The 13,273-nt window shown below is 39.3% G+C and overlaps 1 protein-coding gene across 1 annotated transcript in view; it reads right to left on the reverse strand.

The window, feature by feature from the left end:
• Positions 1-13,273, reverse strand: part of cdon (cell adhesion associated, oncogene regulated) — a 40,623-nt gene that overhangs the window by 11,003 nt on the left and 16,347 nt on the right. Inside the window, exons 5-12 of the mRNA XM_088079203.1 lie at positions 12,275-12,418; positions 11,887-12,177; positions 11,526-11,795; positions 5,784-6,061; positions 5,119-5,293; positions 2,658-2,774; positions 1,654-1,857; positions 387-568 (exon numbers count right to left, since the gene is read on the reverse strand). Of these exons, the coding sequence (XP_087935329.1) occupies positions 387-568; positions 1,654-1,857; positions 2,658-2,774; positions 5,119-5,293; positions 5,784-6,061; positions 11,526-11,795; positions 11,887-12,177; positions 12,275-12,418 (1,661 nt within the window). The remainder of the gene's footprint in view (positions 1-386; positions 569-1,653; positions 1,858-2,657; positions 2,775-5,118; positions 5,294-5,783; positions 6,062-11,525; positions 11,796-11,886; positions 12,178-12,274; positions 12,419-13,273) is intronic.

Raw genomic sequence — 13,273 nt, forward strand, 5'->3', positions numbered from 1 at the left:
CACAAGAGGCAGTACACATGAGACATCAAGCAGATTTTTAACAAACCTACAGTTTATCCAGATCATCTCTTCTCCAACTACTTTATTTGGCAGCAAACTGGAATTGACATCAATTATATTCTCTCCTTGTACAGAAAAACTGTGTGCCAGCAACTATGACAAGTAGAGTAGGTTTATTTGCCCCATCTGACTTCTTCTTAGCAACTTTTTTTTCTGATCTCAGTAATTAATTTAAGTACAGTGTAATGTGAGTTTTACTGATAAGAATGATATTTAATCAAAATTATGAAAACAAGTAATTAGTAAAATGTTGATGAAGCATTGAAAAGATATAAAAACTTTCCTCCACTAGCTTTATAGATGTTTTGTGTCAGTAGTGTACTCACAGTCCAGCGCAGCATGATCTGTGTGTCACTGATGGCGTCTGTGGATGAGATGTGAGGTCCGACCACAGGACGGTCTGCCATACGTGGGCTGGCTTGTGGCACCTGGTATGGCTTTGAAGGAATGCTGTGAGGACTCTCACCGTACATGTTCATGGCTACAACACGAAACTTATAGGAGGATCCTGAGAAAGGAAAACAATGATGGGGCAATGTTACACTACAGTGGTGCTGAGAAACAACTGAATATTATCCTGTGGCATAGATCAATGACTACATTTACATGCAAACTAATATTCCGAAAAAAAATATGACAATATCCTGAATTTAATGCAGGTCATGTAAATAGCATGCTAATGACATGTGGGATATGCTGATATTATTCAGGTTTAAGGAGCATTCTTTGTACATGTAGATGGCGCAGTCAGAATTTACGTCTCAGTGGGGTTTTTACTGTGGTTTAAAACACACAGCCTCTCATCTGTTTGTAATCATATATCACTTTGTCTTTTGTAAAAAATATAACTATGCAAAGTCAGTCATATTATTAGTGTAGCTTAAGTTTACCACACACTTAGTGTGTGGTAAACACACTAAGTATATTTTATCACGTCTTTATTTTGACGTGATAAACAACATGTAAGGGGACAAACTGCAGCATGCGCGGCTGCATGAAAACAATAATATTCATGAAATATTCATTTTCATTAGCCAAAAAAATAGCCTGTTCTGGAATAAGGGCAAAAATTTGCGTATTTACTGCATGTTAATTTAGTCAGACTGTTGACTGTATTTCTAATGATTTATTTTAATTGTAAAACTAAAGTTGAGAGGTGCTATAGTCATTGTTAGGGGCAGAAATTAATTTGTTTGATTTTTATTTTCTTTGCTTAAAAAATGCTGTATTATTTAATCATTTGATAGGTTTATTCTTTGTGTTATCTACTTTTTTACAAAAAATGTGATGACCGTGCTGCAAAAACAATATCATCATTGCGCCACAAAGCAATGATTACATGCTTTTTTCACTTTGGGCCAATAGTTGTCTTTCACTAAGATGATGGTCACTGTATGCTGCAGGGAAACAGGTAACATTATTCTGGATTAAGTTTGACTGATCAAAATCTCAACAGAAAAATAAAGACAATGACAGATAAGCAAACTAGTCACTTAGCATCACATGATAACTTGAGATCAAGAGAGTGTTATCTGTGCAGAGGAATCATGTCATGCTTCACTGGACTGTAGAGAAAAGTTTGTGAAAACTCACCAGGCTCCAGATTGCGAACTTCCACAGACAGCTTGAGAGGTGAGATATTATCTGCAGCCACGACCCACTCTGCACTGCGACCACGTCTGTACTCGACACGGAAAGCTGTGATGGGAGACCCGCCATTGGCTCTGGGGATCCAGGTGACATACACCGAACTTTCAGTGGCCATTGAGATGGTGGGGCGATCAGGGGCCTCGGGCACTGGGGCAGAAACAAATAACCTTTGAGTCATGCAAATGTCTGCAAATCCAATTAAAAACACACACACACTGAACTGGCAAGCATCACCACTGCATCCCAACTCATGTAATGATGAAACAAGTTCACAGAGGAAGAAAAATAGACGGCATGACGTGGAGGAATGTGTACTTACTGCCTGGGCTCTTAGCCACAAAGTTAGAGAGGGCAGGGGAGAGTAAGAGAGAGAGAAATGAGGGTTAGTGAAAAGACCAGTGTGAGTTTCAGGAAAGTACGCCGCTTGTAATGCGAGTAAACATGCACACACACAGACACACACAGACACGCACAGACACACAGACACACACACACACACACACACACACACAGACACACAAACAGAAACAGAAACAGAAACAGAAACACAAACACAAACACAAACACAAACACAGACACAGACACAGACGCAGACACAGACACACACACACACACACAAACACACAAACACACACACACACACACAGGTCTGACCCCAAAGCCGTGTGCAATCTCACAGCTTTCTGCTTACAGCATGTTTCATCCAAGAGTCATTACAGGGTGTCAACTATAGTTTCACTGTTTGTACTGCGAGGCACAAAGAAACAAAGCAGACCACATCTAAACATTAAGCTCTGAGATCTATTCAGCAGAGTCCGGTCATGAACTCAACAATAACGATCTGCCCGACAGAGAGCCCCAGAACTTCCTCAGAAACATCCCACGTTAACTGTCTGCACTTAGTCCAGCAGATGCATCAACAAAACACTCAGTGACTCTCCACCTACCTCGGTCATGTATGACGACACCAAAGTGTGTGTTGGGGGTTTTGTCCTCTGGGGCTTTAGGGGGCATGGAGATGACAGGAGGCTTGGACGGATTCTTGTTGGAGGTGGTGCTCTTTTCTGAGAGAGGAAAAAGAAAAGCAGGTAAGGACAACAGGGCCAAACAGGTCTTCAGGGCTATCAGTTCCACCAGAAGCACATAGAACAGCTCCGGATGTTGGCTCTGAAATCTAAAATTTCCTCCTGGTTTCTGGAGCTCTTTGGGTTTTATCAGGGTGAGTTTTGGGTTTCTGTTGGACAAGACTGTAGTTACACTGAGCTGTGCTGTGGCTTGGATGAGTGTGTGATGTGAATATGTGTCCAATTTAAGACTTTACAGGGACAGAAATGCTAATGTTGGTTTTGGAGTTGCAAATTTTGATTTTGTGTTTTTTGTTCAATGTCGTCTGTAAATTATGTTGCTGCCTGTCTTGGCTCAGACACTCTTGAAAAAGAGATTTTAATCTCAAGAGGTTTTTTTCTGGTTAAGTAAAGGTTAAATAGAAAAATAAATGCTATTAAATTCTTAAGTAAAGATTAAAGAACAATAATTTTGTAGTTATTTCACATAGTATACCAAGGTAATGTCCTTGATATTGTGCCCATGTATTTGAGCTTTTTATTTATATACATGTGGCGGGTTTTAAAGGCTGATTTTATTTATTTTTTTTAATGTATTTGTTTAACTTTTCTTTTTTTAATTTGTTTCAATATTTCCCCACCAGATTATACTACTAGCAGTGTGGGGGAAAGGTTTGAAACAAGCATTGTGTATGAAGGAGACACACCTTACAGCTGACTCATTAAATGAATACAATTGAGACAAAAAATTGACCTTATTGAGGATACGCCAAATATATTCTTGGGGGAGGTGGCGTTGATCTGGCAACTTTGGAGCTGCAGCTGAACATAAGAGCCTGGTTTTGGACTGGTTGGCATTTTTTTCGGTCCAGGACAATTTTGTAAAAGAACCACCCTTGGGATACAGTCATTTTTGTAGTGTCTGGCAGTATTTTGCATATTTCTGACCAGGGAACATTTTGTCAGCCCTGCTGTGGTATAGCAGTATAGTTTTTGGAACATTTGTGGTTGTTCTTGTTTCTATTTGTCTCAAAAAACACCAAAAACTTGCTCAGTCATTCACTGTGATTATGATACTTATCATTATGATTGTACTTATGGAATATTATTGGACACTGTGGTAGAAGTGGTCATTTGAGGGAATATTCTACTGTTACATTTAAAATCATCCAGCAATTGTTTATCATGGGGGCGTCATCTTTTTATGTTTTGGTGTTTCTCACTTGATTTCTCTCAAAAAAATGGAAAGAAGGCAATGAGAACGTTAACTAGACATGCACCAAATATTAGCAAAATATTAGTAAAATGTTACAAGAATCTCTGCAGAAATTAGAATGAAAAAAGGGAAAAATAGTAAAAACAAAAACACAGAAAGTGATCTGAAGAAAGTGCAAAACAATTTGTGTAAATAAAAAGAAAAAAATATTTTAAAAATATAAAGCATTTTTCTGTAACCCAATTTTAAATATATAATCATAAGAATTATTAATATCATTTTCTGGACTTTGTTTTGATGATTTTCTTATAATTATCTCGCACACTTTTATTTTTAGCTAATTTTCAGGTAATTTTCTTGTACCTTATAATAATTTCTTGCAATATGGAGGATGTGTTACGCCAAGTTGCTGATTAACTTTTTTGAAAGCAATCAAATCAATTTGCTCAGGTTTTAAAGCTTTAAATGCTTTTGTAAGGTGACTGAACACAGCACATGGACACTGATGTCAATCAAGGTTTTAAAGGGTTAACATTTCAAAGTCCACAGGACTTTTGTGGGATTTTACTTTGCTATGCACTTCAGCCAGTAGTAGGCTTGTTGAAAATATTTTATGGTTCTTCCTTTTCCATAAATCCCAAACAGAATGTGATTACACATGGGTATGCTCACAAGATAGGAGCACAGATATTACCCCAGAAAGCTATAGTACATTTTCCTACACCCCTAACTCTGAAAACACAAAGTGCTTTACATGTTTTCTGTTCTTGTGAGACAGCTATCGATGGTGGAAGAAACAGGTGTTTCTGCTTCTTCTGATAAATTCCTTTTTGCATGTCTGTTTAATGTCGGTGCAAAGTCTTGAGTCCGGAAACAACCAGATGCTCTTTAACTTGGAGAAGATGACACCAAAAGCTGACATTTACAGTTCATGTTTAAGGCAGCTGAAAATGTTTCTCTATTGTAGCTGTGTTGGGAAAGTGGTGATGTGGGGTCTTCCAGTAGTCAGTTCATCCCAAGAATACAAGAAGAAACACTTAACAGCCTAATACACACAGGAAGTGAAGGTACATTGCTATTAAGAGCAGTTAAAGTGTTATTTTGTTGAGAGCCCGTGGTTAAACTGACCTTTGCCGGTGCGAAAGGTGAGCATGGCTGGCTGGCCCTCGCCTGCTGAACTTCGAGCGACCATCAGCACCTCATAGAGACTGGAGGATTCCAGCTCCGACAGCCGCAGGGTCTTCTCACTGCCAGGGACACGAACTGTGTGCCAGCTCCCCACCACTGCTCCCATTTCATCAACCTGACACACATACAGATGAAAGGCCACACACACAGAGACAAACACAAACACATTACTAAAAATGACAGAGGGAAAAACAAAATCATGTGTCGCTCTGCAATCCTCCACAGTTCACTCTCTTTCCTTCCGAGCTTGAATAACGGCAGGGAACAGCCTCAGAAACAATCCCTGTGAGATTTCTGTCACAATTTCCAGCTCCAGCGGAACTGAGTCCTGCTGCCAGCAAAGTCTTAACTCGTATCGCTGCAGTTTAATAGTCAGAGTGAGCTTATTACTGAAGAAAACATGGGATTTAAACAGGAAATAAATCAGTCAATTCAGGTCCTGGCCCTTCCATCTTTATTTAATGAGCAAATTACATTCACCCCTTCTCAGTTGGTTTAGGCACAGCACTCCAAAAAAAGGTCATGTGTTTGTGGTAAAACTAAAATCTGTCGAAGACGATGGCAAGAAAGAAGTGAAACATGGCACCATGTATTTTTCCCCTCACCTTACGGTATTTGACAAAATAGGCGTTGATTTGACTCCCTCCGTCACGCCCTGCTCTCCACTCCAGGTCGTACACATCAGGCTTGTGAGTCTGAGGCGGGCTGATGATGATCGGCGCCTCTGGAGTCGGACGGTCACTGCTCCTGTCAGCAGGCAGGTTGATCGTGTCGCCATCGTCATTTTCGGTGAGAAAGCGCTCGTGGCCCTCGTCGCTCTGCATGGGGTGGAGTGATGGAGAAGCCTCCAGCAGAACACCAGTTGTGGAGTCCAGCTGTGGATCTGTCAGAAAGAGAAATCAACACATTATTAAAATATAACAAGAGTTAGATCACAGTTCAGTCAGATTTATAGTCATTTTATTACAGCTAGAATAAAAGCAAACTGTGATTAAATGTCTTGTTTATTTCTACATAAATGGAAAATGTGCAAAAAAACCTGCTTTCACATTTCACTACTTTTCCTTTTAATAAGCCTTTCATAGAGGTTTTAGTTCAAAATGCACTTAATTGGCTCATTTAGATGGGAAAAATAATTATTTTATAAAACTATTCTATACTAAATAAATTAGTCAATTATTTTTCAACTATTAATACAATAACCAATTAATTTGATGATGTTTTTTGAGTAAATTTTAGAGAAAAAAGTCAAAATTCATTGATTACAGCTTCTTAAATGTAAATATGTTCTGGTTTGTTTACTCCTCTGTGACAGTAAACACAGTATCTTTAAGTTGTGAAAAAAACAAGACATCTAAAGACATTATCTCAGGCTCTGGGAAACACTGATCAACATTTTTCACCATTTACTGACATTTTATGGACCAAAGAGCTGAATCAATTAATTGAAAATATAATCGTCAAATTAATCAACAATGAAAATAATCATTACTTGTAGTCCTTTTTTAAACAAACATATCTTTGTCAAGATTAAACTAAACTGATGGAAAAAATGTCTCGACATTTAGAGGAAAAGCCTGACTGTTCTTGGGAGTAACCGTCTCCAAATGTAGACAGCTGAACAAAGACTGATTTAGATATTAAGACATGACTTCTGATAGCTATTTAACTTGTGGGATTATGCAAATAACACTTAGCACCTTTAATTATCACAACCAATCAGATTTAACTCATATTGCAATATTTTTTAGCTCTAAAATACAAATCGTCACATTATTGCATCACAATATATTGTATTGTATATAACTGATAAATCATGTATCAACACTGCCAGATTAAAAAGACGGGTCACTGGAGAAAGCACAGCGTAATGAAAGCTGAAGCAATGGCAACAAAGTTACTCAGTCAACGACTAACTGAGGTGGCCCTACATGTCCACAAAGGACAGCCAGTCCTGGAAAGTTTTACATTTGGAACAAGCTTTTTAATCTACATAAAATAACAAGAAAAACCTGGATCTCCGCAGCACTACATAATCATGCTTTGTTTGCTTTTTTCATTAAATCTTCGCCAGAGCCAGAGCAGTCCACCTGGACGAATCATGCAAGCTGGGAGCTTTATTATGGCTGACACCGGTTTGGCAGAGCCTGGGTGGAATTTTTCACAGACTTCTGGAGGACACTGAGCACAGCCCACAGGAGCAGGGACCGCTCGACTCTGAGCCACACCACTGAGGTCAAAGAGCATCATAATTGAATATTAAACCTAAACAAGTGAGTAAGGAGGTTAAAGCAGCGAGGCTTGCCACAGGGGGCACGCTGCGGGGTCCTGGGTCCAGTTTTGGGCTGTTTTGTGTGCGGCACCGGTTCACTTTGTAAAACAAACAGGCCCGGAGCTGGTAACACTAGACCTGATCCTGGGACTGCAGCCAGCTGCCACACATTCCACACACCAACCATTAAAATACCGGAGAGAATCAAACCCCGGCACTACATCCAGCCCAGCACACTCTCCTGCTCATTCCCTCCTTCTGCCCTCTCCACAGCTCTGACTCATAGCTTAACCACAGCTGGGGCTCCTCCTCCGACACACTGATACAGGAGGAGGCAATTAAGGCCACGGCGTCCTTACAGTCCTGATGGAGAGGCGTGATATATCTTAAGTAAGTGCAGCTATACCTGGACAGAGATTCACTGCCAGGTCCTTCCCAGAAAAAGGTCAGTACATTAAAAATGAAAACCTGGGAGTAAATATGAAAGTAAATCACGGGGGATTACTAACAGAGACGAGAGTCTCAGTTTGGACAGAGCTCGGCTTATTGGAGGACAAGTGAATGTATTTTCTTAATTTTCCTGACTGACTGCCTGGAATAGCTCTTTCCTGATGTTGCGAGGAGGTGGCAAACAATGATTTTTTTTCTATGAAGATGCATTGTTTAATCCTTTGGTTTAGAAATAACAGAAAATAGGGAAAAAAGTCTGAGGAAATGTCTTTAAAATGCTCATTTTGTCAGACCAACAGTCCAAAACCCAAAGATATTCTATGAGCAATGATAGAACAGAGAACAGTTTATCAACCCTTTAAAACCTGAGCAAATTAGTTTGACTTCTTTCAAAAAACAATCAAAACAATAAAAAGGGTAGAAAGCAATGAGCAACTTAACAAGACATTACCAGGAAATTAATGATGATGATAACAATAATAATAATAATAATAATAATAATAATAATAATAATAATATTATTATTATTATTATTATTATTATAATGTAACAAGAAACGTACCTGAAAAAAGTTTATTAAAAAAACAAAAGAAAAGAGAAAAACTAAATCAAACAAGAAAATGACCCACGAAAGTCCTAAAAAAATATATGTATGAATTTATTATATTCAGGCCATTTTATTGCAACCTTTTTCTAATCTGTTGCAATTTGCAGAACATTTCTTGTTGCTCACTGCCTTTTTCCTCATGTTTCCAAAAGAAAGCAAACCAATTTGCTTAGGTTTAAAGGGTTAAATAGTTTGAGAAAGGAATCTCAACACAGCACATGGAAACTGATTTCGATCCAGGTTTCAAGAGGTTAATGACATATTGATGTTTTCCCGCAATTATTCTTGATGCATTTTCTGTCAATCATGTAATCAAATGATCATTTCAGCACTAATAGCTAGAGGCGGGATTCTAGCTTTGTCATTTGGGATCTAGGACAAAACAGCCAATCACATGATGGAATAAGGACACTACATCTCCACTGTGGTGCATCTCACTTAACGGATGACAGCGGGGAGTTGTCATGGTGATGAAAACAACAAACAGAAAATCAAACACATTTCAAATTGCTCTCTGTGATGAATTACTACTTAATACCAGACTTATCACATCAGTGATACTGTTTACATTGATGCAAAGGGCATTCGATAAGCTCTGGTGCCTGGTACCTAAAAAACAACCTGAACACAATCTGACCTCAGAGAGTTTACCTCTGCTTGGCATATCCTGCTTATCAGCCTCATATTTTGAGTATATCTGCACAAAAGATATTAATTCTCATTCTTCTTCCTGGAGTCTGTGGACGGGGAGCAAATGTTTTGCAGTGAACCCGGCTGATCCTGTCTGATTTGTACTCCCTATGTACCACATGTAGCCGTATTAATCATTTTGCAGATAGAGGGGTGAGCTGAGGAATGGGGCCCTGGCGTAGAGCGGCTGGGGAGGGAGGAGAGGGGAGGCTTGGGGAAGAGTGGTGGAGGAGGGGGGGTGTTGTGATGTGTTAATAAATAAAAGGCAGTTGTGTATGATGTTGACAGCTGGGTGGTCTGGTCCTCGTCATAACCCTCCATGGCTACTCCTTACATTCCAGTGTCCGGGGGCTTATCCCCGACGGCGTGCACAAAGCTCACTCTCACGCTCAAACTCAGTTCAAGGCTCAGGAGGCGGGCGGCCTTGGCTAAGCCTCTCCTACCAGCCCTCTGAAATTCACACACACATTCACACTCAAAGAGAAAGGACTCCCTGCAGATACTGTATGCGCAGGCACACAGGGATCCCGCCTGGTAAGATGCCTTAACCCTTTCCAACACGAGCAACAGCTTTTGCAACAATTTACAATAAAGTGGCAATTCTTAAAATGCTCCCTATTGTAAACTCTTAAGCTCTGTGAGGCCTCCAGCAACAGCGTACATGTCGTGAGGTTGGTCATGATCTTACAGTACAGTGGCAATGCAGCACTGAATCCAGTTTTGTCTTGCTTTGGTAAAGGGAAATTAAACAGGATATTGGGAAATGCAGAATGACTTAAAATCAACAATTTGAATTTTTGTTTAACTCATTTATCAAGCAAAAAAGCCAACCGCTCTCTGATTTCAGCTGCTCAAATGTGAGGATTTATTGATGATTATGACTATTTTAAATGACTGTTATTTGAACATCGACCATTGCGTGCACGTCACTGCCTAGGATGGGCGAAAGAAAATAATATCCAGAAACTTGCTGGTCACTGCCAAAAACACCGGAAGCTCCGAGCCAGCAAACTGGTGCTGTGGCAGCCAACACAGGGACACCGTTCGCAAGGACGTCCAACATCAACATACTTAGATGTCCTAAAGAAAGATGCAGGAACAGAAAGCAGTGGCAAGCTAACCAGATGCATGGAGGATCGGGATGACTGGAGACACCAATGGAGGGCTCTGCTGTAGACGACCAAATTATGACGTTTTGGAAAGTTGTTTGGGTTAAAGAGGCAATTTGAAGATGTCGCTTTTGGATCTATATTGTTTTCTGACATTTTATAGACTAACTGATTAATTGTTTCAAAATATATTGTAAAGAATTTTCCTAAAGAACAGTATGTAATCTTGTACAGAAGTAATCCCTCTAAATCATTACTTATGACCCAAGAAAAGGTATCTGGAAATTTATATTTCTGCAGAGACTCTGCTCTTCTTCTAATTTTTTGTGCTCAGCACTTTTATGGGTGTGCATCCCCACCCCACCAGCACTCAGGTGAAGTCGGGGCTTTATAAAAACCAGGTGCCAGACTGTAAGCAGCAGGCATCCAAGAGACACAGCACCAAAAACTCAAAAGCTGCAAGGCGAAATGTATAATGACTGTGAATCTGGGGGTGACTTTTACTTTCACAGCTGGTTGGCATGTTAACAAACAGTAACCAACAATCCTGCATTGTATACCTTTAAACAGTTTTGAAAGATGAATCAATACTGAAAATATCTCGTAACCCACTAAAAATTGGCGTGATCTTGGACATTTCATTATTATATATTATATACCATTAACAACTAATACCACATTGAAAATACTTTGCATTTAAATTGCATTGAAAATGTTACTCAAATAATGGTAAGTAAGCATAATCAGGAAAATGTACTTAAAGTATTAAAAGTAAAGTGTATCCAATGTAGACAAATCTAAAAAAAAAAAAAAGAAAGAAAGAAAGAAAATTTGAAAAAATAGAAAAACACTTAAATGTTTATAGAGAATAGTCGGCAATGCATTTTCTATCAATCAGCTTATCGACTAATCATGTAATCATTTCAGCTGTACTTGTATCAACTTCAACATAAACTTTTCTTATGATTTTAATGCAAATATATATCTATAAAGTAACTAGAGACTAAAGCTGTCACATAAATGTAGTGAAGTAAAAAGTACAAAATTTCACTCTGAAATATAATGGAGTAAAAATATAGAGTGTCATGAACAGAAAATACTCAAGTAAAGTACAAGTGTCTTAAATTTGTACCAAAGTACAATCCTTGAGTACATGTACTTAGTTACATTCCACAGCGGAAGCCAAGTAACAAATCAGTTGAAGATGACTGATGCATACCTGATTGTGTCTTAAGCATTCCATATGACTGCACCGAGCCAATACCGTTGTCGAGCAGACACTGAAACACACCCTCATCCTGTGATGTCACGTCTGTAATGACAAGCGAGGATCCAGAGATCTGAAAGTGTCCTGATGGTGTGATGGGTTCAGTGTTGAACAGCCAGGTGATGTTTGGGGAAGGGTTTCCTTTTGCTACACAGGTAAAATGAGTGGAGGAGCCAGGAGAGACAAGCTGGTCGGTCAGGCCCTCTGTGATAGACACAGGCTCTGTGGAGAAGAGGGGGAAAGATCAGCATCTCCATGAGGTCTGCTGCAAACCATCACCACACCGCAACATCCTTCAATGTGCTTTACTTACCAAGAACATTCACAGTATAGTTAGCGCTGATCACAGTCCCCTGCTTGGTCTCTGCAGCACAGGTATAACTCCCTTCATCGCTTCTAGTCACCACAGCAAAGGCCAGATTGTTATGCTGTCGTTGGTGGGAAGGTCCTGGTGTGACCTCCTTACCGTTCTTAAACCATCTGGCTGCTGGTGCTGGACTACCAGATACGATACACTCCAACGTCAGCGACTGTGACTGCTGCACCGAAATAGTCACTGGGGCACTGGGATAAACTATCCGCACTGAGGGGGAGGAGTCTGAATCTAAACAAACAAATGAGCCACGTTAGCAGACGATAACAGAAAACACAGCTAAAATATCAAAACTTCGGAATCCTAAAGTAAACGTTATCAGACTTACTTTTTACTGACAGTTTAGTACCATGAGGCTGCATGACGGTTTCTCCAGTAACAGGGTTAAAAGCACCACATTTATACATGCCCTGGTGCCGGTCTGAAACAGAGATAATCTGGAGGTTTCCAGACGGAAGAACTAAATAGTCATCTGAAAAAAAGTGAAACAGCAGTTTCAGTGATGGCACAGAGAACATCCACAGTATCAAGATAGTGTGTGTGTGTTACACAATGAGCAGGTAAACAACAAAGGAATAAAATGAATGATTTTTTTTAAATCATAGTACATATGATTTTATATGGTGGTATTAATACATTTTCTGAAGTTGTACAATTATATATAAAATAACCAAATGAAAATGATTGTTTTTGATAAATCTTGTCAGAAAAAAAAGAAAATCAAGAAATGTCATCACATTGATGCTAAAGTTGTTCCAGTATTGATACCAGTACTGTAAATGCCTCCGATACTCACTAAAATGCTTGATCAGGTATCAGAGAGTACGAAAAGCAATGCACCAATCGATACCACATAGTTTATTAATAAACTTTTATGTAATTTCACACCAGTAGACAACAGTAGTTTTTTTGGAAATCATTTCTTCTTCAACGCTCTAAAAGTTTAGCCTACACGGTAAGATGCACTGTGCAGCCAATGGCAACTTCTGTTTTACAGCGGGAAAGAAGAATTGACCTCTGGTAAATAGTGAAATGCAAACCGTTTGCAAAATGTCAGCAATGTGGCAAATTCCTATCACATTCACTCTCTGTGTGCATTTGTTCATGGTCTTCATTGAGTTTAACCTGAGCCATATCTTACAGCAATAATAGCAATCATTTTACATCCGTTCAGGCTCAGTAGTATACAGCTGCTAATTCTTTATTGGATTGTTACTCCATATTGGCCGATACACAAGTTCAGGTATTAGAATCAGTATCTAGATGAAAAAAGTGGTATCAGAACATCTGATGCACAAGTAGTCCTGCTCAATGACTTTCAGCATTG

The sequence above is a fragment of the Plectropomus leopardus genome, chromosome 6, assembly GCF_026936395.1.
Source record: "Plectropomus leopardus strain MGB_pleo_1.0 chromosome 6, ASM2693639v1, whole genome shotgun sequence".
Lineage (NCBI taxonomy): Eukaryota > Metazoa > Chordata > Actinopteri > Perciformes > Serranidae > Plectropomus > Plectropomus leopardus.